Source organism: Triturus cristatus, chromosome 3_2, assembly GCF_964204655.1.
Source record: "Triturus cristatus chromosome 3_2, aTriCri1.1, whole genome shotgun sequence".
NCBI lineage: Eukaryota > Metazoa > Chordata > Amphibia > Caudata > Salamandridae > Triturus > Triturus cristatus.
The window spans coordinates 322,822,072-322,842,917 of NC_140584.1; the positions used below are offsets into that span (position 1 = coordinate 322,822,072).

The 20,846-nt window shown below is 44.3% G+C and overlaps 1 protein-coding gene across 1 annotated transcript in view; it reads left to right on the forward strand.

Moving 5' to 3' along the window:
- The first annotated feature begins 1,021 nt into the window (after positions 1–1,021).
- LOC146857283 (uromodulin-like) overlaps positions 1,022–20,846 on the forward strand; it is a 237,967-nt gene continuing 218,142 nt past the window's right edge. The window contains exons 1-3 of the mRNA XM_085647788.1: positions 1,022–1,183; positions 14,055–14,072; positions 18,118–18,294. Coding sequence (XP_085503914.1) covers positions 1,120–1,183; positions 14,055–14,072; positions 18,118–18,294 — 259 coding nt within the window. The 5' untranslated portion in view covers positions 1,022–1,119. The remainder of the gene's footprint in view (positions 1,184–14,054; positions 14,073–18,117; positions 18,295–20,846) is intronic.

The following is a 20,846-nucleotide window of genomic DNA, read 5'->3' on the forward strand; positions in this document are numbered from 1 at the left end:
CTGTCCCTATCAATGTCTCTTCAGGCAACGCGTGCCATTCCCAGTGGGTCTATCCCCCCTTGTTGCGTGTATCTATTCCTTCATGTCTCTCTTCCCCTAAGGATGTCTACCTCGCCTCCAATCTCTCTCTCTCTCTTCCATAAGGGTCTATATTCCTGGGTCTACCTCTCCCCATCAGCCCCTCTCTCCCTGTTATCTTCTTCCCCGACAGTACGTCTCTAGTCCTATCACTATCTCTCCCTCAAGGTTTCTCTCTTCCTTTTAGTCTATTTCTCCTTTCAGTGCCTCTCTCTTCAGGGTCTGCTGTAAGTGCGTGTCTCTCTCTCTTGGTCTAGCTGCCTCCTCTTAACATGTCTCTATCTCTGAGAGGCTCTTTTCTGCCTTAGCTTGCCTCTTCCTCCCTATCTGCTTGTCAGTTAGTCTCCCCTCCATAAATGTTTCTCTCCCTGTCGCTCTCTCTACTCCCTCGGTGTTCCTCTGTCTCACTCTCTAGCTCTCCAGGGTGTATGTCTCTCACATCTCCCTCTCTTTCTTTCGCTGTGTTTCTACCCATCGGAACGTTTCTCTCACCCTCGGTATCCCCCTCTCTCCCTTTAGTGTCTCCCTCTGTCTCTTGCAGTCTTGCTCCCTTAAGTTACTCTCTCTTGGATCTATTTACAAGCCCCGTGCGCCACTCATAAGTCACTTTTCCCATGTTAAAAATGACGCAAAAGTGGCGCAAGAGGCTTGTAAATAAGCCCCTCAGACTTTATCTCTGTCAGTCTCTTTTCCCCCTTCACTTTATCTCTCTATCACTCTTTCTCTAAGTGCCTCTCTTTTCTTGTCTGTCTTTCTCCCCTCTCAATGTATCTCCCTCCCCCCTAAGTCTCTCTCTCTCGTCATCATCCGCTCTCGTCCCTCGCACTGACACTCACCTCCTTGCTGATCTGCCCACTCCCTCTCACTCTCCTCCCCTCCCCTCCCTTCTCACCTGTCCACCTCTCTGTGCCCTGCCCTATGCTATATAACCTGAGGGAACTCGGCGCTGCAGTCACTCAGAAGGAGCTTCCAGCCGTTTCCCGTTCTCAGTCGCTGCTCGCCCCAAATACAAGACCCCGAGGCGAGAAGCTGCCCGAGAGAATGAGGCGCACAGAGATGAGTCTGCTGTTGGGGGTCCTCCTGGCCGCCCTCCTCGGAGAAGCAGGTACCCGCTCGCTTTATTAAGACTACTGTGATGATAGTGGGGCTCTGAGGATGAGGAGCGGCCTCTCTGAGCACAGCCTCACCTCAGCTGTGATAATGCGACAGAGCTGTCGAACCTCGGGAGAAAGACTGGGGCCCGTGGCTTAAAGTCTGCTGCAGGAGTAACCAGAAATACTTGTAAAATTTCAGGACCTGGGAGCGAGGTCAGAAATAACAAGTCTGGATTTTCTGCATCTTTTTAATTATTTTAATGTTAGTTGTCCATCACTCCATTTTCCAATCATCACAGTGCTTTAGAGCGCTGGGGATGCTCCCGTGCAGGGTAAGTGTAGGAGTGAGACGTCACAGTGGTTGGTGCTCGAAGCTGGAGGGGGGTGTTAGGCTTGAAGATGAAGCAGATTTTTCTGAATGTGTTCTACTCCTGCATCAACAGCCAGTGAAGACCTTAGTGGGCCGGTTTCATGTGGTCACAGTGGCTCAGGTTTAGTGGTCTCTCTCTTCTAGCACTGACACAGTTAAACCTTAACAATCGCCCCAACACATTCACTTATTTCCAGGACCAGCTTATGCGCAGAGTTGACTAAATGACTTAGGGCCTTATTATGATGGCGGTTGGGCGAGCGTCCGAACGCCATTGTGTTGGGAATGGGAGGTCCGACAGGTAGTCGGTGGTCCCGCCATCCAATTATGATTCGACCGCCGTGGAGGCGGTTGGAAACATGCCTCGTAGCATTGACTCTAGTGCTGCGGCCCGGAAAAGGGCTGCGGCACAAGCCTCACTGCCAAGAGGCATGTTTGTAAACATCTCTGCACTATGTGGCAGGCACCCCGCAGGCACCATGCGGTGCCTGCCACATGGTGCAGGAATGCTTAGGGGGGTAACATAGGTGCCCCCCAGGGACCATAGAGGAGGACTAGGAGGGAAGGGGGGCATGCAAGGGGCACCAAAAGTCACTTTCCACCTGCCTTTTCATGGCGGGTGAACCGCCATGAAATGGCCGGCAGAATGGGACTTTGTAATCCCTACGACGGTGCTTGGGTAGGCTGCGCCACTATTTTAGAGATTGTAGTCCCTCCGACGGTCCAACGTGATCCTTGAGCCCGTTGGATGCATGGCCATTGTAATACAGCAAGCCGACCAGCAGGGGCACCGATGGCCTGACAGTGACGGTCCCATCGCCATCATAATCAGGACCTTAAGGCCGTACATTTTGTGATACTATTACATCCTTATTTTGTCATGAGCATTATATCTGGCAAAGGTTCCACCTCATTAGTACCAGTTTGACACCCAAATGCAGCAATAACCAACAGAAAGTTGCCCAATCAAAGTTTGCGAAGGGTCTCACACTGTGCGGCAACACGTCACCACAGTTTAAGTAACTTTTGACCCGCTTGAGCCGCAAACAAACATTTGTCTTATTAAAACCTGCAGATAATGGCCTTGATTACGAGTGTAGGTGTTATTCATGGCACCTGATAAATATCAGTGGCACGGGGTACCTAATTTATCAGTTGCGATATTATGAGTTTATGGGGAATAACATGCAGATTTTGGTGTTTAAAGTACCAAAATCCACATGATACTGAAAAACAGCATTTTTCTCTTCTGTTCAATTTTGGCGGGTTGCCGAAACTTAACGGGCCTTGAGGTATTTTACGCATCTGATAATTATTGAATATGTTAAATATATTTTAACTTGTAATTCCAAACCGTAAATAAACAGGGGTTTACGTACTGGTCAGAATACTCCAACCTCATCATAATTAAGTCCTACGCAGCGGATGATAGCTTACGCGGCAAATGTGGCAAATCCATAATTATGTGTATGATGCTATAGCTGCAAAATTGCATAATTCCAGTGGCTCTTCAAAAGACCTAACCTAAATCCAGCCCTGAAGCCGCCAAAGAAAGAAAACTGCCATTTTGTGATGAGGTAGTGAATGCATACTTATTACAATCATTTGTAGATGCTTGCCAAAAGCTTGATTACCTTGACCAGTCATGGAGGCTTCATGCATGAGATCCAAGTTCCAGGCTGCCTTTGAGGAGGCCTAACCCTGTCGGCTACTTGAAGGCAGTGCGTGAAATGGAATTCTAAAGTGTTGGTACTCACTATCCCAGAGGAAGTGTTTTCTGCTGAAAAATCATGAATTTTCTACTAAAAGTATGGCATCCCTGCCTAGAAGTGCTGTTCTCTTCCTTTCAAATTAAAAAAGTGCAGTCATTCAGTACCTGTGAGTACAGCCCATCCAAAACACTGCCTGAAGGTAATGATAGCCAACCAATTCAGATGACAAATGGAATCTCTGATCTTCAAACTAAGCCTGCTCGCTCCTATCCCAGGCTAACTTGGAGGAGATCCTGGGGTGGGAGGTGATAACCCTTGAAGCCTGACTTTCTACAACTATTCATTGAAGCAGTGCCACTGCTGGTGTCACAATCTGCTCCCATGCATTCCAGAAGACTTAAAAATAATCATTCGAATGAATAGCTGACGGCTAGAATGCCCCTCCATATTCCGGCCTTAACATATAGTGGGACAGCAGAGAAGGCGAACACTCAAACTGTCACCTTTGGGAGTGTCGCTGAGGAGACAAGCATTACAGCACTGAGCAGTAGGGAGAAAACTGCGGGGAACTAGGCCTTCAGCCCTCATCTACACCTGCAGGAGAAGCAGCTGAGGAAACAGCGCAGCATGTTTCAGTTTTATAGAGTTGGTGACCATGGCAGACTTTGTCTTCAATATACAAAGACAATGGCGTAGCAAGGTCAGGTGGTACCCGGTGCGGAACATTTCTTGTCCCCCCCCGGCTTGACAAAATGGCAAAAATATGTGTTTAAAACACATATTTTTGCCATTTTGTCACCTCCATCAGGGATGACACCTGGGGCGGCCCGCACCCACCGCACCCCCCTTCCTACGCCACTGAGCAAAGGCGGTACAGCTAGGAACTGGAGTTATTGTATTCAGACACAGGGATTTGACTAGGCCTTATCCTCTAATTTGTTACTCAAGCACTTGGTTATCCTCCAGCTCCAATCATATGCGGACAAAACACAAGTCTCAATCGATCCAAATGGAGCACCGAAGAATTTCAAAACATATATAGGGGGCTTTTTGATACTGAAAGCTGGATGCAAAGCTGACTCAACCTAAATGGAACCCTAAACAATGAGATTAAAAAAAATGTAAATCTCAGTTGAATGATATTCCTCCGAGGGACTTGATGTCCCTATGTGTAGAAAATATTAAATTAGTCTAGGAGGCAGAATGCATAGAAGTAGATCCAGATGTCCATTTTCTTTGGCAAGAAGGTCATCATTCGACTAAGAATTTGGTCTGCTTTCTGCTCAGTTTTTGGGAAATTATCCATCTTATTCCAGGAGCTCCAGGTCAAATGTTTAAAAATTAAGTTCTTTAGTGATGGTTTGAATATTATTCTCTACTTGGATTTGTAAGAAATGTCAAACCGTCCAGAATGTTGGTATTCGGATGGTCTTAACAGAATAATGTTCACTGCTGTAACATAATACATGGGAATATGTTTATTGTATGTGCATGATTGCAAACAGCTTTATATCAACATTCCATCCTGTCTCGAAAGCAAGCTTGCCATTCCCTCTATGATTACAAATTGTATATCAACAGGTGAACTATTATTCAACCTTCTCCCTAAGGTGCTCCACATTAGACCACAGTTTCTCTTCCTCCGGGTCCTAAAATCTAAAATTCTCATGTGTTCTTCTGTTCCAAGTTCCCAAAAGATCTTACGGCTAATCTTTTTCGCTCTCATCTTGATTATGGACCAGGCTCTTTGCCAATGTAATCATAGGCACCTTGTTGACCAACACATAGACATGCTCTGAGTAGAAGCTCCATACAAATGCTATGCTTACTACTCACTCGGGAGAGAATGGGCGAGGGAAGGTCTCCAACTCATAGTGGAATAATCAAGCACTCTGGTCCTTATCGGTACAAGGATAACGGAGGGGTCAAACTCTTCAGTCTTTGACACTGATAACCATGTAAAAAGGCCTTGTGGTGATCATGAACACACCAAAGACCTCATCACTCCAGTGAAATCCATCCCAGGGTCTTTCCTTTGTCCATTCCATAGCACGTCCTGCACGAGCCCCTCCTGGGTCCTGATTGCCATCTCTGCTCTATCATGAGCACCTCCTTGACTCCAACAATGACCCTTTTTTCCTCTTGTGTCTTGGATATACCCGCTACCTTCCCCGTACGTTTTTGTTTCAAACTAAACGTACCTGTCCACGGTACCTGAAATGTCTTGCCCCATGTCATTATATACTGTATCCTTTCTCTTTCTGTCGCTTTTCTTGAGTATCAAAAGGTCTGGACTTCTCCACACACGTGTTTGTCTATCGAGCATCAATGTTCGACGCCTCTCAGTTTGCTCCCCTTTATTTTCCGTTAAAATTTGTTTTTTTTTAACCAACTAAAACTAAACTAAACTGTCGGGTCACAAAGTTTTTTGAACTAGTAACAAAAAGGTACAAGAGTACGCTGATTGCAGATCAAACAAAGATAGCTCGAACAGTTCCCTGATGGCAGCTTGAAACATCTGAAGATGCACCACGGGCACCAGACGTTAACCTCTTCTGTACCCATGACGAGATAGTCTCGTCATGGAGCACCGCTGCGCTGTGCCCATGACGAGACTATCTCGTCATGAACCCCACCCACTAATACAACGCCCGGCACAGGAGGGGGAAAGGGCGTGGCACTGAAGGGGTTAAGGCAACTACCGAGTATGGTACAATGTGGGGAAGTACAGCAATAACCAACAGAAAGTTGCCCAATCAAAGTTTGCAAAGGGTCTCACACTGTGCGGCAACACATCACCACAGTTTTAGTAACTTTTGATCCGCTAATTTGTTCCCTGTAATGAGTGCTTCCTGGATTATAAGTGACTCTAAATTAAAGTATTCATTCTGAGATGAGACAGATTTAAGAATTGAGGGCACGTCACTGAGTGACCAGGACTGAATCTCCAAGGACCCGGAAACGTATGCATCACCAATAAGAGGGACAATAAGACAGAGTCTGGTGTTATGGTAGGTAGTGATGACATAGGTGGACTGTAAAGTTGGGAACATGGGGAAGAGGCACGAAAAGCTATTAGCAAATAGCAACACTGAAAAGTTGCATTTGATTTTAAATTCGTGCAAATTGGAAATTCAAATCAATGATGACAAATGATGTGCAGATGTGCGTCAAATGTCTGTATTGAAGGATGAGGCATGCGCTGCACTGGCTCCTGGGCTTTTCCAAACTGAGGGTATTTTTCAAAAGGCGGTTTCAGGACATGGGTTATTTTTAGTTATTCCCTGAGGAGTATTAGACTGCTGGTTTGCATACATTTTTACCAACACATACAACATATTAGTAAAAGAGAATAAATAACATTTGTCATCCTTACAATTTTGAAGAACTGCTAAAGTAAGTATTCCAGAAGGCTTCCTAGAAAAGCTACTTTTGAACTTTGAACATTTTGGAAAACCCTTGATCAGTTTCTGTTCCTAGAAAAGTCAGGGCTAAATGAAATATAATCACCAGAGGAAACGCTTCACGGGGAATATAATTACGTTTAAACCAATTCAATCGGATTAAAGGCCTTTTCTGTAATTTTCCCTCAGTTTATCACTTGTTAGTTAAAAACCATTCACCATTAGTTTTTACAACTCAGTCGACTATATACTACATAATATACAGAAATATAACATTTAAAAATAAAGAACATTAAGACTGAGTGACAAAATAAAATAAAATCCAATGCATTTCAAATAGCCTTGAAGATGTCCTCTCTGTCCCGTAAACCGGATAGGGTTTACATTTTTTCAAGCAATTGTTAAATTTGGGTCCTTTAGTTAATCTCCATTTTCTCGGCAGTAGTCATTTCTCAGTTGGAACCCCTCTTTAAATCCAGAGTTTGGTCTCATATGGAAAACTGTTGCTTACGTTCAGATAGTTGAAGAGCACCAAACGTTTGTCTGCGGGGCGCAACTCATACAACCCTCTGAAAGTACAAAAGAATTCCAGCCCAAACTTCTTCAGCAGCTGGACTCATCATAATTAAGGAACTGGTTGCCTTACTCGGATTACTCCTCCAGTACAGCTCATCTCTCATTAACCTCAGCTTACCCATAGTACATTGCAACCAATGTTTTCCTAAACAGATTTTCTGGCGCATGTGACAATGTCCGATATCCAGCATTACCCTGGGGTTGTCTCAGGTGCCAAGCTATCATTTCAGCTCATCTTCCCCTCTGGCACGCCTCAAGTAGAGAAATGTTGCCCTGCTGAGGACCCTAGCAATGCATCAACCAGCACAGCTCTTACTCTGTGTTATTAAGAATATTATTTATGATGGAGGGAGCTGTATCTATTCTTTCTGGTCCCCACAAAAGGTAGTTTTCAATCACTCTCCTTAATGTAAGGAGTTGAGGCTTTCTGTCTTTGAGGGGGTTCAAACTTCCTGACTACAATATTAATCCTGATGAACCAACATGGTCTACCAGTATTGTACCACATAATAGTCAATTAATCCAGCCCTGTTCGATGGTAAGATTCACTCCTTATTGTTCCAGAGACGAGCATGCTTTGTATAGTAATTGTTTAATTTGCAACCTTTACAGAGTTATCAAATGACTGTGTTCATTATATTTAGGCCTGGATTAAGAGAGCCCTGTTAATTACCGTCTCTCTTGCATACAACTTTATGTGCAGGGTTCGCCGCTCCAAGTGTCTCTGCTGCTAGCGCGAGATCCCCATGGCCTGTGTCCCCAGTCAAGTCAAGTCAATTTTTATTGTTTCAGTTAATTAAAACCATAACAATGCAATTACTAAAACAGAAGGCTGCAATAAAAATGTTGTTGCCTAAAAGTCATGAAAATCTCTTGTTTAACTAGTATTACATATATAGAAATATCATTGTTAAAAAAATGCAGACATTTTCAATGTGCGTAGTTTACAGTTAGTGAATCTGGAGCGTTGGTTGACCCGTAGATCGCTATGTAAAATTGAAGAATGTTCTCCCAGTGTTCTAGTGTTATTCTGCCTTATGTTCAGAAGTACGATCTGCCTCTGAGCAGTCCGTCTTATTTGATGTTAACGAGCAAGGCACAGGAATCCTTTTTAATGCTTGCGCATGAACAGAGAGGAACTTTATTAATTGGCAGTTCAATTAAGTGTCTGTTGGTTCCAAGGCCGATATAATTGCCGATCTGCATGCCCTTATGCCTCAGATGATCATGACGTGTTTTAATAAAGTGGCTCATACTTGAGATAATTTAGGACAAATGCAGAGAAGGTGGACAAGGTCCTCTTTGCTGCTCCCACATAGTCTACATTCTTTCGGCCCGTCGTGGACCCAAGTTGGCTGGGCCATAATGGACGGCAGTATACCTTGATGCAAGGTCATTAATTGTAGCTTTCTGTAGGCCGAGAAAGTGATATTTAGATATGGTGCTGGGGTGAGTGACTTGCAGTTGGTCATTACCGTCCAGGCGTGTTTTCTCGTGCTGAAAGTGTTTTTATCGACTAGCAGCGAGTGAAGCTTTGCTGATTTATTTATAGTTTGCTTAAAGGCAGAGTAGGGCAGTGGTTTCCCAAAGCTCTCCTGTGGAGGTTTCTAGTAATGCCTTTTTTAGATATTGGTTGTATGGGGACTTTACATCTTTCTCTAATTCGTCCCACAGAGCCTTGTTCAGTTCCGAGACCGCTATGTTTTGATTCAGGCTGTACCATTGCTTGATGGTTGCGTACATTCTCCCCAGCGTTACGTTGGTTACCCCAAATTCTACTCTGGTCCCCAGTCACAGACTCACAGGTAACGCGCTAGGACACCTTTCTATTAGTAATACCTCTGCTCTGGTTCTGACGACAATGAATAAAGCCTTGTTGCTGAACCCCCTACACCAAACTCGTGTTGTCAAAGACTCAGCTGTAACAGCCGCAGGCCAGGTCACCCGTAGTATCTTGAATTTTTACAGGGACAGGTTTGTATTTCAAAACACTATCTTGAGAATCACTGGGAGAGGATGTCTACACTGGTGTGTTTAGTTATCTCCCTAAAAAGGGGCGTGATGTGTCACTCAACAGTAGTTCCTAAAATAAAACCGTAATAAACCGTAATCCATTTTTTTTTTTAGATTATATTATAGATAATATTTATTAGAGGGAAAAGGTACAGTCTGAAATTCTCGCCTGCAGGAGCCACCCCGGAGGGAGTGCACTTGGCGAAGGAGCTGGAAAGGGTCTCCTGGGACAGATCAGGTGACAAAGGTTCAGGACAGGATTCAGGGACAGGATAGATGACCTCTTCTAGATAAGACGCCTGCGTCGCACCCCTCTCTGACACTATCTTCCTCCTCGATTCTTCTGCAATCTTCTATTATGTTCCTCCTCAATTCTTCCGGGATCTTCTTCTAATTAATTGGCTCAAATTCTAAGTCTGTAAATCGATTCTTTTTCAGCATTTATTCAGTTCTCGGACAGCATCCCGGTCTCTAAGCATCCTGGCAGTACGAGCACTGCAGCATCTGCTACACATCAGCATCTCTATATTTCTAACTAACTAAACTACCTCAATTATACTTTCTAATGGCATGTACCACCCCTAAATGTTTCAAATTTATGAAACTCCTAATTCTGATTGGACAGGAAAGGGGGGATGATCATCACACCATGCTAAGTTTTAATAATTTTCTTTAGTCTTATTGTTCAGCGTTCCCGCCCCTTAAATTTATTTTCCCACGCTTTATTTCCCACCTGCATTTCACATTTTTATCAATAAAAAATATACATTTAATAATTTTCTCATTCATCATTCAGGATGTCAACTGCTTTCCCAGGACATGTTGCAATCATGACCTTGGCTGAGGTTCAAGAACACCATCATGGTTTCTGGCGGGTTACGAGTGCGCAGGCGTTGGGTATCACACGGTATATAGACTTTAGTATTGCTCTGAGGCCCAAATACGAACTAAATAGAAAGAAACAAAGAAACATGTGAAGAAATCAAAATAAAATTATTTCCCTGTATACCACCCATCTCTACTCTAATCCCATTTACTTATAAAAATCTTTCGCATTAGCATTTTAATAAAGTTGCATGGGTTAGTTTCAGCAAAAGCATGCGCTTTAATATGTGAGTTTCAAGCGGCCATCTTTAAAGCGATTGCGCAGCTGCAATAATTTCCCTCCAAGCAAAGACTCGTCATTACTACATAGATGTAGTTGACGTATGCGCAGTACAGAATTCTGCATTAGCAGCCATTTTAAGTCACACTCAGGTTATTGGTTAGTACGACACATATGCAAGCTTCCCCTAAGCTTAAATGTATGAACTGTAATGCATGTTAGTATTTACAAATATAATTATTACGGTATTACAAGTTATTTGAGAGGATTGCATCTGAGCAAGTCTCTTTTTTACGAGTCCTTGCTCCATCAGCCTGCATCTCTGTTAAGTTCAGTTTGTTGGCCAGTGCATGGAAAGACTATGTACCCCCTGCTCTGTGCACTGCCTTCATCTGAGCAGCTGGAAGTTACTGCTATTTGGATTTGGTCTCTTTGTGATGTGGGTGTCTGGCCATTACCTCTCCATGGATGGGCTCCTTACCTGACCTGGAGCTGGAATTTGTATGTATTTGGGCCAGCAAGCCATCAATGTCAGTGGCATCCAACTTAGCCCTTGTCTTTATGAAAGTGAGAGAGTTTTGTCGGTTCTCGCAAGTAACCTGGCCACACAAAAGCTTTGAGAGAATTTCTCAGCTATGTCCCATTCCAAGATTTTTTCACTCAAGCTTGTGGAATTCATAGTTCTTTACTGACCCTGACACATTGAGGTTGGTGTTTCCCTCTGGACTTGACCCTTCCCCCTCACAACACCTAACCCCTCATTGCTGAAAGGTACATGGAGCAAGCATAGTCATAGCTCGGGTGCACTTGAATCTAAAGAGCTCCTGCACTTCTCTTAAGTGATCCCCTCTTGAACTTCATCGCCATTTGTTGTCAGCTTTTGCGTCTCTAACTGCCCCACAGCCAACTGTCACTGGATGGTGACGCATATTGAATTCTTTCAAAATCAAAATAATCTATTGTCCTGCTACTTCAGCACCTCCCTCTCAACGCTTTCCTGTTAATTTACTGCAGACACCGTGACCACAGAATCCTCAGCCGGAAACCCTGGATTACACTTTGATTCTAAAATGAGCGTTTACACATTCATGATCAACATAGGGGCATATTTACAAAACAATGTTGAGGCGTGGTGCAATGGCAAATTTGGCAACGCAGCGCTCCAACATTTTTTAAATGTAGGGATGAGCCATATTCTCAAGAATAGGGCGCACCCCTGTGTTTACCTTAGCACTGGGGCCATATCGTAAGGGTGCCTGTGCTGTGGGGTTGATTATTTACGTGCAGGAAGGGGTACCTTCCTGCACATAAACAATCAATAATGGAGATTTGCCCTGGCGTTAGTTTTTGGCGCTGCCTCAGCCTTGTAAATCTGGGGCAGCATCAAAAAGCAAAGGGTGTTGCAGTAGAACGTCCACTGCATCCCCCATTGCACGCCCCTTTTCCTCTGCATTCTGCAGCACACATAGAAGGAGCAATTCACCTTTAATGACTGTTTATGTGCAGGAAGGAGCCTCTTCCTGCACATAAACCATCATCCCTGCAACACAGGCACCCTTGCACAATGGGTGTCTGCGTTGGCACGAGGCTGCTTTTTTAGTGCTGGTGCAAGGGAAAACAGAGGTGCGCCGTTTATTTTGTGAATACTGCACATCCCTGCAGTTTTTAAATGGCGCACTGCTGTGCTGCAAAATTGCTTGCAGCGCTGCATCATTTCTTTGTAAATATGCCCCTTGGTATTCAAAGCTGTAGACTGTACTAGCTGAACTACCTATCTACGTTCACAGTTTGCTACACCGCAGTTCTCGAACTAGGATCAGCTAACCAAAGTCTCCATATCATACCAAGACCTCTGTATGCAACATCCAAATGCTGCTCCTTCTACCTACTTGGACCTCTATGCTGGAACTCTTTTCCCAATGACTCAGCACTAAACTCATCCAAGATGGCCCTGAAGGAAGACTCTACCACATAAATGCTATTGCGCGTCCTCACTGTAGATGTTTAGAGCTGATGTGTGTAATGTTTTGTTGGTCAATTATCAGCAGCCATCCACCAGCCACTACACAATCTATTTATGTACCCACCAAGCTGCTTCTGACCTATGCACCCTTGATATTATTCCTTTGGACAAAATGTCTGATTGAAATGCTCATTCAGCTGATAATAAATATTTTTTTTAAAAAAGGATTCTGCCAGCATCATACGTGGAGATTCTCTCGATACGTCTTGGCCCTGGATCTCTCGGAGGAGATCAGAACAACCAGAAGGTTTTCTGTGCCTCTAACTAGAGCCAGAGATGCATTGCACAGAAGCTCCTGCTCCATGTGGGAGTCATCTATGACTAAATAATCCTCCCCTTTCTGATAAGCTGCTGCAGCACTTTTCAATCCTCATTACACAAACAGTCCCTCACCCTTCCACTGTGTGCTCTTCACGACTCTGTACATGTCCTTCTTCCTGGTCTTTGCAATGCTGTGATCTGGATCCAGTAGCCAACCACACATTGTCCAGCTCTTTGGAGATTTGCATGTTCCATAGCTCTTTGATTAATCCCAAATCGGGCTCTGACTTTGCCCCCGTGTAGGGGGGTAATGGCTCTTTCAAGGTGCACAGCATGTATGCAGTACAAATGGTGGTAGGCAACATGACTCAGTGTTCCTCAAGTCTTTATGCTACTTGCAGTCAGAGACGCCATTTGTCAAGGATCATATCTCAACAAAGTTTCCAAACATGGGCGGTCCGGCCAAACAACCTTTAGAAATGGACGCTTTCTTCACCCCCTGATAAAGTATACTCTCAGAAGTGGAGACCTTCCCAAAATGCTTGTGTCTAGTTATGCGGCAAGACTTCAGGCGCTTCTCTGCTGTGGCCCTGAAAATCTATAGTTCTCTGACACAAAATATTCACCATCTCTCCACTCTGCTTCCAAAGGTCTTGTGTTAACTTCTGCTAATATCTCCGTGAAGTGTGTATAGGTTTCCAGCGACCAACATACTGTTAAAACTGTAGTGTGTGCATTCTCCCCAAAAAACAGAATTCATAGTCATCCACTCTTCCATGTTTTGCAACATATGGAGAGGCTCTTTAGAAGGGCCTCTGCTTCTTTGCTATCTGTAGTACTTCCGGCTTGATGAGCTTGGGTCTCAGCCTCATTGTGGCTGTATCCAACTTCCCCCCAGAAAAGAAATGTTTTAGTTATTGGCCTGCCTGCTCCAGAGGGTTTAGGGGGGCTCATTTCAGGCACCTTTCAAAATGTGTAACCTGTATCCACATCCACTCAGCGCAAGTGCACTCGCTAGCCACACACCTGCACACCACATAGAAACTCAATGAGTCGCTTTCCTACTGTGTAAATGGTGGCCTGTTCGCTGCAATAGGGAAAAAAATCCACTCTGCGAGTTGAGGGTGTAGCAAGGGTTGTGCATGTCACTGTTACAAAAAAGCTATCACATTGCATACTGCAGCATCATAGCAGAAACGGGCGGGTCATGAGTGGATGCACTACTGTGATTTCCGTACTAATTTCTGCCAGGACCCTTAATTCAACCTCTAATATCCGGGACAAGATGTGGTAGAATTCATTAACAGATATCATTGAGTTTTACCACTATTGCAAGTGCTCCAGTATTTGAACTGTGCTTCTTAACTTTCTTGAGGTGTAAATAATATTTCCTTTCTCTCTCTCTTTCTTATCTACAGGAGCGGTGACATGCTTCGGTAAGTCCCTCTTTTTATCATATGCATGGTGTGCTGGGACTGGGCAATGAGAGTTGGTTTGTGCTGATAATGTATACTTTGCAATGGCCATTAACCCTCCTGCTGCCGGTGTGAAGGGATGGCCTGTGGGGCCTGTGGAGGTCAAGGTGGTGGATGTGCCATGTGTGATGTTATTGGAGAGGGAGCAAGACAAGGACCTCCAAGGGGCAGCTGCAGGTGGGCATAGCCCCAAGTCACCCTGTGGGCTGGAAAAGATGAAAGGGAAGGAGTGAGACGTCACCTCTCCAACACACAGAGACACCGAATCATAGTCAGAGGCAAGCTCTAACCACAGTAAAACTGCTGCAGCTAGGAATGAGATAGTAACATTGTTGTAGCTACACCTATCCATCTGTAGTTATTTGCAACCAGGGCCCAACTTTTACAACCCCAACTTTCACACATTCTTTTAGGGAGCACATGCTGATTAGTATAAGTAAAAAAAAGTGATGATGCTTCTTCTCATGAGCTCTTGGCTGGTATTTTTAAAAAAAAGCATGCGGTCACCATGGAAAGCTGGCGCAGCTCTGTATTTGAATCCTCGTCCCCATGGTTTAGAGTGAAATAAGGGTGGGGCAGCTGGTCCAGTGGCCTGATCGCAGTTGCAAACATGGCTGATTGAACTTATCATGTGTCAGGGGACGACTTTGGCCACAAAGTGGGGTGGGCCACGGTGGACTGAGTCAAATAGCATGTGTCCCAGGGTCATGGATTTCATTTAGGGGTTGTTATGTGTTACAGCTGCAACGCTGGCGTGTTCCTTCGATCCCCTATCAATGGTTTAGCGACCCCTGGCCTCAGAAGTGGCAAAAGCAGTATGAAGCACAGAAGGTAAACAGGGCCAGATTTACCACGTACTCACGCAGTGCAGCAGGCGTAAATGCTGTGCTGCACTGCATGAAAAGGAGGAAGGAGGAGAACGTCATATTTACAAAAATATTTTACTCTCCTCCTCTTTCCTTAGCGCCAGGGCTGAAATCAGCTCCTGTGCGCCACTGAGACACCTTTGTGCTACAGTGCAAGGGTGTCTTTGTGAGTCTAGCATAGGTTTGAACCGGAAGGGTACCCTTCTAGTACAAAATACCATGAATAGACGGACTGTAACCCTTTTCCCTCTTTATTTGTGTGCTGTTTAGTGCAACACATGTACAAAGTCGGAAAAGGGAGGAGAAATGAACGCATTTCTCCTTCATTGTGCCTACTTCAAAAGGGCACAGTTTTCTGATGGCAAAGCCTGTCTATTTTATTTAGTAGATAGGGTTTATCCTCATAAAGCTTGGAAGGTTGTATGGGAACGCCCATGCTCCACTAATGCTATGCCCCTTTGGCGCTAAGTCATACCACCTTCACGTTATTTCCTGCACTAAACAAGTTTAGCTCTGGAAAATAAATCTGAAAAAAACAATTTGCGCCAATTTGCATCATTTTTGTGATGCAAACACGGTGTAAAATCTAAGTAAATCTCCCCACAGTGTTCTATTGAACACTGTTTCGTTTCTGCAGATCCCACTGGCAGATCACACTTTTAGTTACAAAATGAATAAATCCAGAAGTTGAATGTGCACTCTTATAATACAAAATAAAATGTAACATATTTTTAAATATCCAAATTTAAAAAAAATTGTTGCAACAGTCTATTATTGTGAATATGGAAAATAATATGTTTTTGAACAGAACAGTCCCTTCTGTGCTCCACAAGTGGGATAGTTCCTTGGAAGCATTGATAAGACAAAACCTATTCACAGTGAAAAGAAGTAAATCAAGCCAAGAGCAAGGTTCATATGCAAATTATTGTCTCTACAAATTAGTAATAGTGGGCTGAACACTATTGTTTGTATAGCTCTGTTTTGTGCTCCCTGTAATTTTGCAATACTTCTCTTTGAGGCATACACTAGGCTTCTGTGACCTCAAATATTAGGATGTCATCTAGATCTAGGTCTTTTCACGTCATGTCCTGGGATTCAGGCTTAAAGGTCATATGATGTCACTTCCAGTCAAAAAGAGTGTATGCGGCCACTTCTGCTACACCTGGCGTTTTGATGAATCAACATTAACACCCAGCGTGCTGGTGCTGCTATCACCTGCCCGGGTCTTCGTCACGTTCAAATATTTGAGAGTTACAGAGTGCTCGGAGAGCTGGTCCGCTGCCAGGTTTGGAGTTGGTAACAGGGGCCAGGGTACATGACTGCAGTACTGCCCCCAGTGAAAAAATGCAAAAAAGAAAAAACAGTTTTCCATCTTTTTTCATTTTTTAATTTCTCCCAGTTTTCACGAACACTGAAAGAGCTTGACATAATGTTGGAGAAAGGTTGCTGCATCTAATAAAAGTGAAGTTGGGCAACGATTCTGCATGAAAATGTTTAAGAATCTCTGACTGGGCTCTCAAACACTGGAAGAAATAAAAAACATACGCTGATGAACCAATGCCCCCTTTTTGTGTTCATGGATTAGAGTGCCGTCGTTAGCCACCCCTTACGCTAGGGCATTAGGGTGTATGATGTTGGGTCACTTTGCTCATTGCAGAGGGTTTTTCCTTTGTTTTGCCCAAGGATGCAGGTGTATTTTGGTGCCACCACCCCACTGTGCTCAATAGCGGGCTGGAGGTATTGAGTGCACCCCGGCCCAAGGGTTTCGTTTTTTTGCAGTACCCAACCAACACCAAATTTCCCAAATATTAGGTGCAGGTTGTGCCACCTCCCACCCTGCTCAAGGATGAGATGACGTTATCTATTCCCCTCGTTCCCGGATTTGTCTATCACACTTATGTCTTTTTCATGTGTGGATGAAGACTGCAGACAAATGTTCCACTGCAGTGTTCGCAAACATGCAAATAAAACACCGGGGTATCTGTCAGCTACCTGAGTGCCTGGGTTAAATTTACGTTTTTTTTAAACTTAAGTCAAAAGACCCATCTGATTTAGGATTCACAGGAAGAGTGGTGGCAGAAGACACAACTTTGAGCTTAAAAATAATAAACAAACCTGTTACTCTCAGCCAAGGCAAGGATGCCGGAAGCAAATACCATTCTGCCACTGGGAAACGTGAGGGGACCGGTGTAATCGCAATCTCTTTTAGGCCTTGGGCAAGACTGGGAGTCCTCAAGCCACTGTGGCAGCTTACACTCGATTGAAAAATCAGATGCAGGTGGGCTTTTCCCCCCGATTGTTGATTCCTACCTGAGCTCAAATTGTAGCTGCTCTCATGATATTAGCCTGTGAAATTCCCTCACGTGTAAATTTCCTCCTCATTCCAAATTTATGTGCCAGTAATGGGAAGTAGGCAGTTAATAGGTACTAAAAAAACACACGTTATTAACCATTTTGGCGTGCAAAACTCAGGCTAAGGAGGGAAAATAGAGCTGCGGTAAAAACCACTACGTGCAGACACAGTTTACCCCCGCCCACCCCCTCCAAGGCAATTTCAGCAGCTGCAAAGACAGAGCATTCGGAATGAGGCTGATAAGTTGGGCTTCTTCTATCACTATGGCCCTCATTAAGAGCGGCCTGGAAAACAGGCCAGATTCTCCCCACCACGGAGTTACCGATGCGGGGCACCGGTACTGGTGACGCCAGTGGGTTGGACCTTAAGGTAAGGGTAAGAGTAATAATAGTAACAGCGCTAATTGTGATATTTTATCATACTCAGCTTGTGATTTGTAGTAACAGCAGCAGAGCTGTACTTTAATTCGCTGTTGGGGTGGATGGTTTAAAGAAGACCAGGGCGAGTGGAAAGGAAAACGGTCTTGCGGGCCATCCGGTCTGCTCTAGATCATTTCAGAATCTTTATGCGTTCTTCATGGTCCTCATCCTTCTGTGCCTTTTTGGGAGAATTTCGTCTGTGTAAACAAGTCACCAACACCTGTGAAGAACATGTGGAAAAGTAGACGGGACGCGTGTGTGTTTACAACTCTCGCACCTGTACAGCTAATGGATACCCCTTCAAGCTAGTGCAGTGTGTTTATAAACACTTGTTTAACAACTATTTTCCTTCTCCCCTCTTCTTGCAGCCGGAAACACCTCGTTGCCCTTGTGCACAGCCAGCGGTTGTAATGGGGGCTGTACTGTTGGAGTCGGGTGTTACTGCAGCAATGGTACCGCCTGCCTTCCGTCTTCGTGTAGCCCAAACACAACCCAATGCTGCCCGGCGGGACTCTTCTGGTACCCGGACCTCTCCTGCTGCTCGGGTGAGTCTCGCTGTGTGACTGAGGTTACTAGAGTGTTGGAAATGGGAAGAAGGGAATAATACAGCTGTCGACTTGCTGAGTGTTCAACAGTTCAACAAATAAAAGTACAGACAATTCCAGTATTTGGGCTCTGTATGCTAATATTATTTTGGAGTTGTTCTAATATTGCCTCACTTTAGACTAATAACAACGTCACATCCAGGCAGAGACTTTTTAAGGCATGGACAAAGTGGGATGTGGCCCACAGACTCAGCCTCTCAGGGGGCCCTTATAGTGGCAACTCTATTCCGCAGTGTCTTGCCCCGATGACCTTGAATAGTTCGTAAACAGATTGTTTTAAATACGGTTTCTCTTCAATTTATTTATAATCTGAGTGAAGTGTGACAGTCTATTACAGACATTTTGCAGATACATGTTGTGCTTATGTTTCATGCAACATCCATAAAAAAAATCTTTTAGATCAAAATTGGACCTCGCATATGAGAAATGTTAGGGGGTGACAAAGATTATTTGTAGTAATATTAGTGAGCTGCTGATGGGTGCACACTATTGAAATCACAGGTCACTATCCCTGAATATTCGATGTAACAACTTTATAATTTGGACCACTGTGCCTGTGTACTGTTAGTGAACTGGCCAAAGGACAATGAAAGAGCTTAATTGGATCATACATTAAAAACAGTTCTGAACAGGGGCCCCCAAAAATCCTTCAAATGTCCCTGCATCCAGGGTCAGTGGGGTAAACCTAGCCAAAAAGCACCCTAGTGCAGTACGTCAGTGATTCTTAACCCTTTCACTTCTGCAAGCCCCACTGAATCGCAAAGTGGAAGGGAGGGACGCCTATGCTATTTCTACAGTTTGTACTGTAACAAAAATACATAAAAATGCAGAAACAAGTAAGTATATGCTTTGTAAACATAGCAATTCTACTTTCCTCAGAAACTGCATATTTAAATATCAGACCGGCCAGCGGTGTCATGAGCCCCCCTGCCCATCCGCTTTAGTAGCTAAAGGGGGGTGGACCTCTTTAGGGGCCTCTTCTGTGTGCAACTCAGCATAAAAAAGGCTCTTGATGTCAAAGGGTCGTTGAGTAAGTGAAAGGAAGGATGGATGGACGGATGTGTAAGTGAAAGGATGGATGGGTGAGCGAAAGGGTGGATGGATGAATACGTGATGGAATGTATGGAAGGACGGATTAGTGAAACGGAGGATGGATGGATGAGTGAAAGGGTGAATGAATGGATAAGTGGGTGGAAAGGAGAATGGATGAGTGAAAAGATGGATGCTGAGTAAAAGGGTGAATGGATGGATGAGTGAAAGGGCGGATTGATGGATGGAGAGAAAGGGTAGATGGACAGAGGGAAAGGGTGAATGGATGAACAGATGAATGACAGGTGGATGACTGAAAGGTTAAATGGATGGATGAATGAGTAGATCAATATTTGGGGGCGTGGTTAGGTGAGTGAAAGTATGGATGGGTGAGAGCAAGGATGGATCGATGATTGAGTGGATGGGTGGATGGTGAAGTGGATGGGTGGATGAGTAGAGTAGAAGCGTGGATAGGTGAAATGAATGGGTGGATGGATGAGTGAAAGGATGGATTACTTAAAGGATGAATGAGTGAGGTGGTGCATGTATGGATTGGTTAAAGGATGATGGCTAAATGGATGGATAGGTTTAATGGATAGATTTGGAGATGGATGGATAGGTTTGGATGTGGGTGGGCAGATGGACAGAATGATGAAATTCTGAATGATGGATGAAAGAATTAATGAATGACTGAATAAATAACATAATGTAAAGCTGAAAGGTGGAAATCAGCAGGTGGATGCAAGGATGAATGGATAGATACTTGGATGGAAGAGAGGAGAGCTCTTCTGGGAAGGGTTGCAATGACATGCTTTGCTTGCTTGGTCCCATAAGAGCTTTGGTTCAAAGTGGGGGGTATTTTAATTTTCTGGCGACTCACTTGAGTACCTCGCTTTCTTGGACTGAAAAAGGGTAAGACATAATTGACCCGGCAGAAGGGCCAGGGCAGGAGCAGCGTAAACATCCACCCCATGAAATCTGAAGTTACTTTAGTGCTCTACTTCCTTGCAAGTAATAGATGGTTGTACATGAAAATGCATTTAAATCTGCTCTGGGTATTTTCTTTCCACAACACTGCTTACGTCATTAAAAAAACATGTAATTCCCACGAAGCTGAATCCCTCTTGGTGAGGGGCCTTAAAGTCTATAAATTACGTGCAGTTTGTGTTTTTTTTTTTATCACAATAGAGCCCTCTCCCCAACGTTTCTCCTACACGTAACCCAAGGGCATCACGAGCCCCTCACTTTGGCAGTTTAAATGGGGGATGGGCAGTCCTTGGGCAGTTGTGTGTAATACGAACCATTCAAATTGTCATTTACGGCTCCTTTCACCCTATTCTTCAAAGAGAAGCTCATAAATAAATATTACTGCGAGGTACTACTGTGATGTAACTGTCTCTGTGGAGGAAAACATTGAATAAGAGAGCACAAAAGGAAAGGAGGGAGGGATTGAGAGAAGGAGT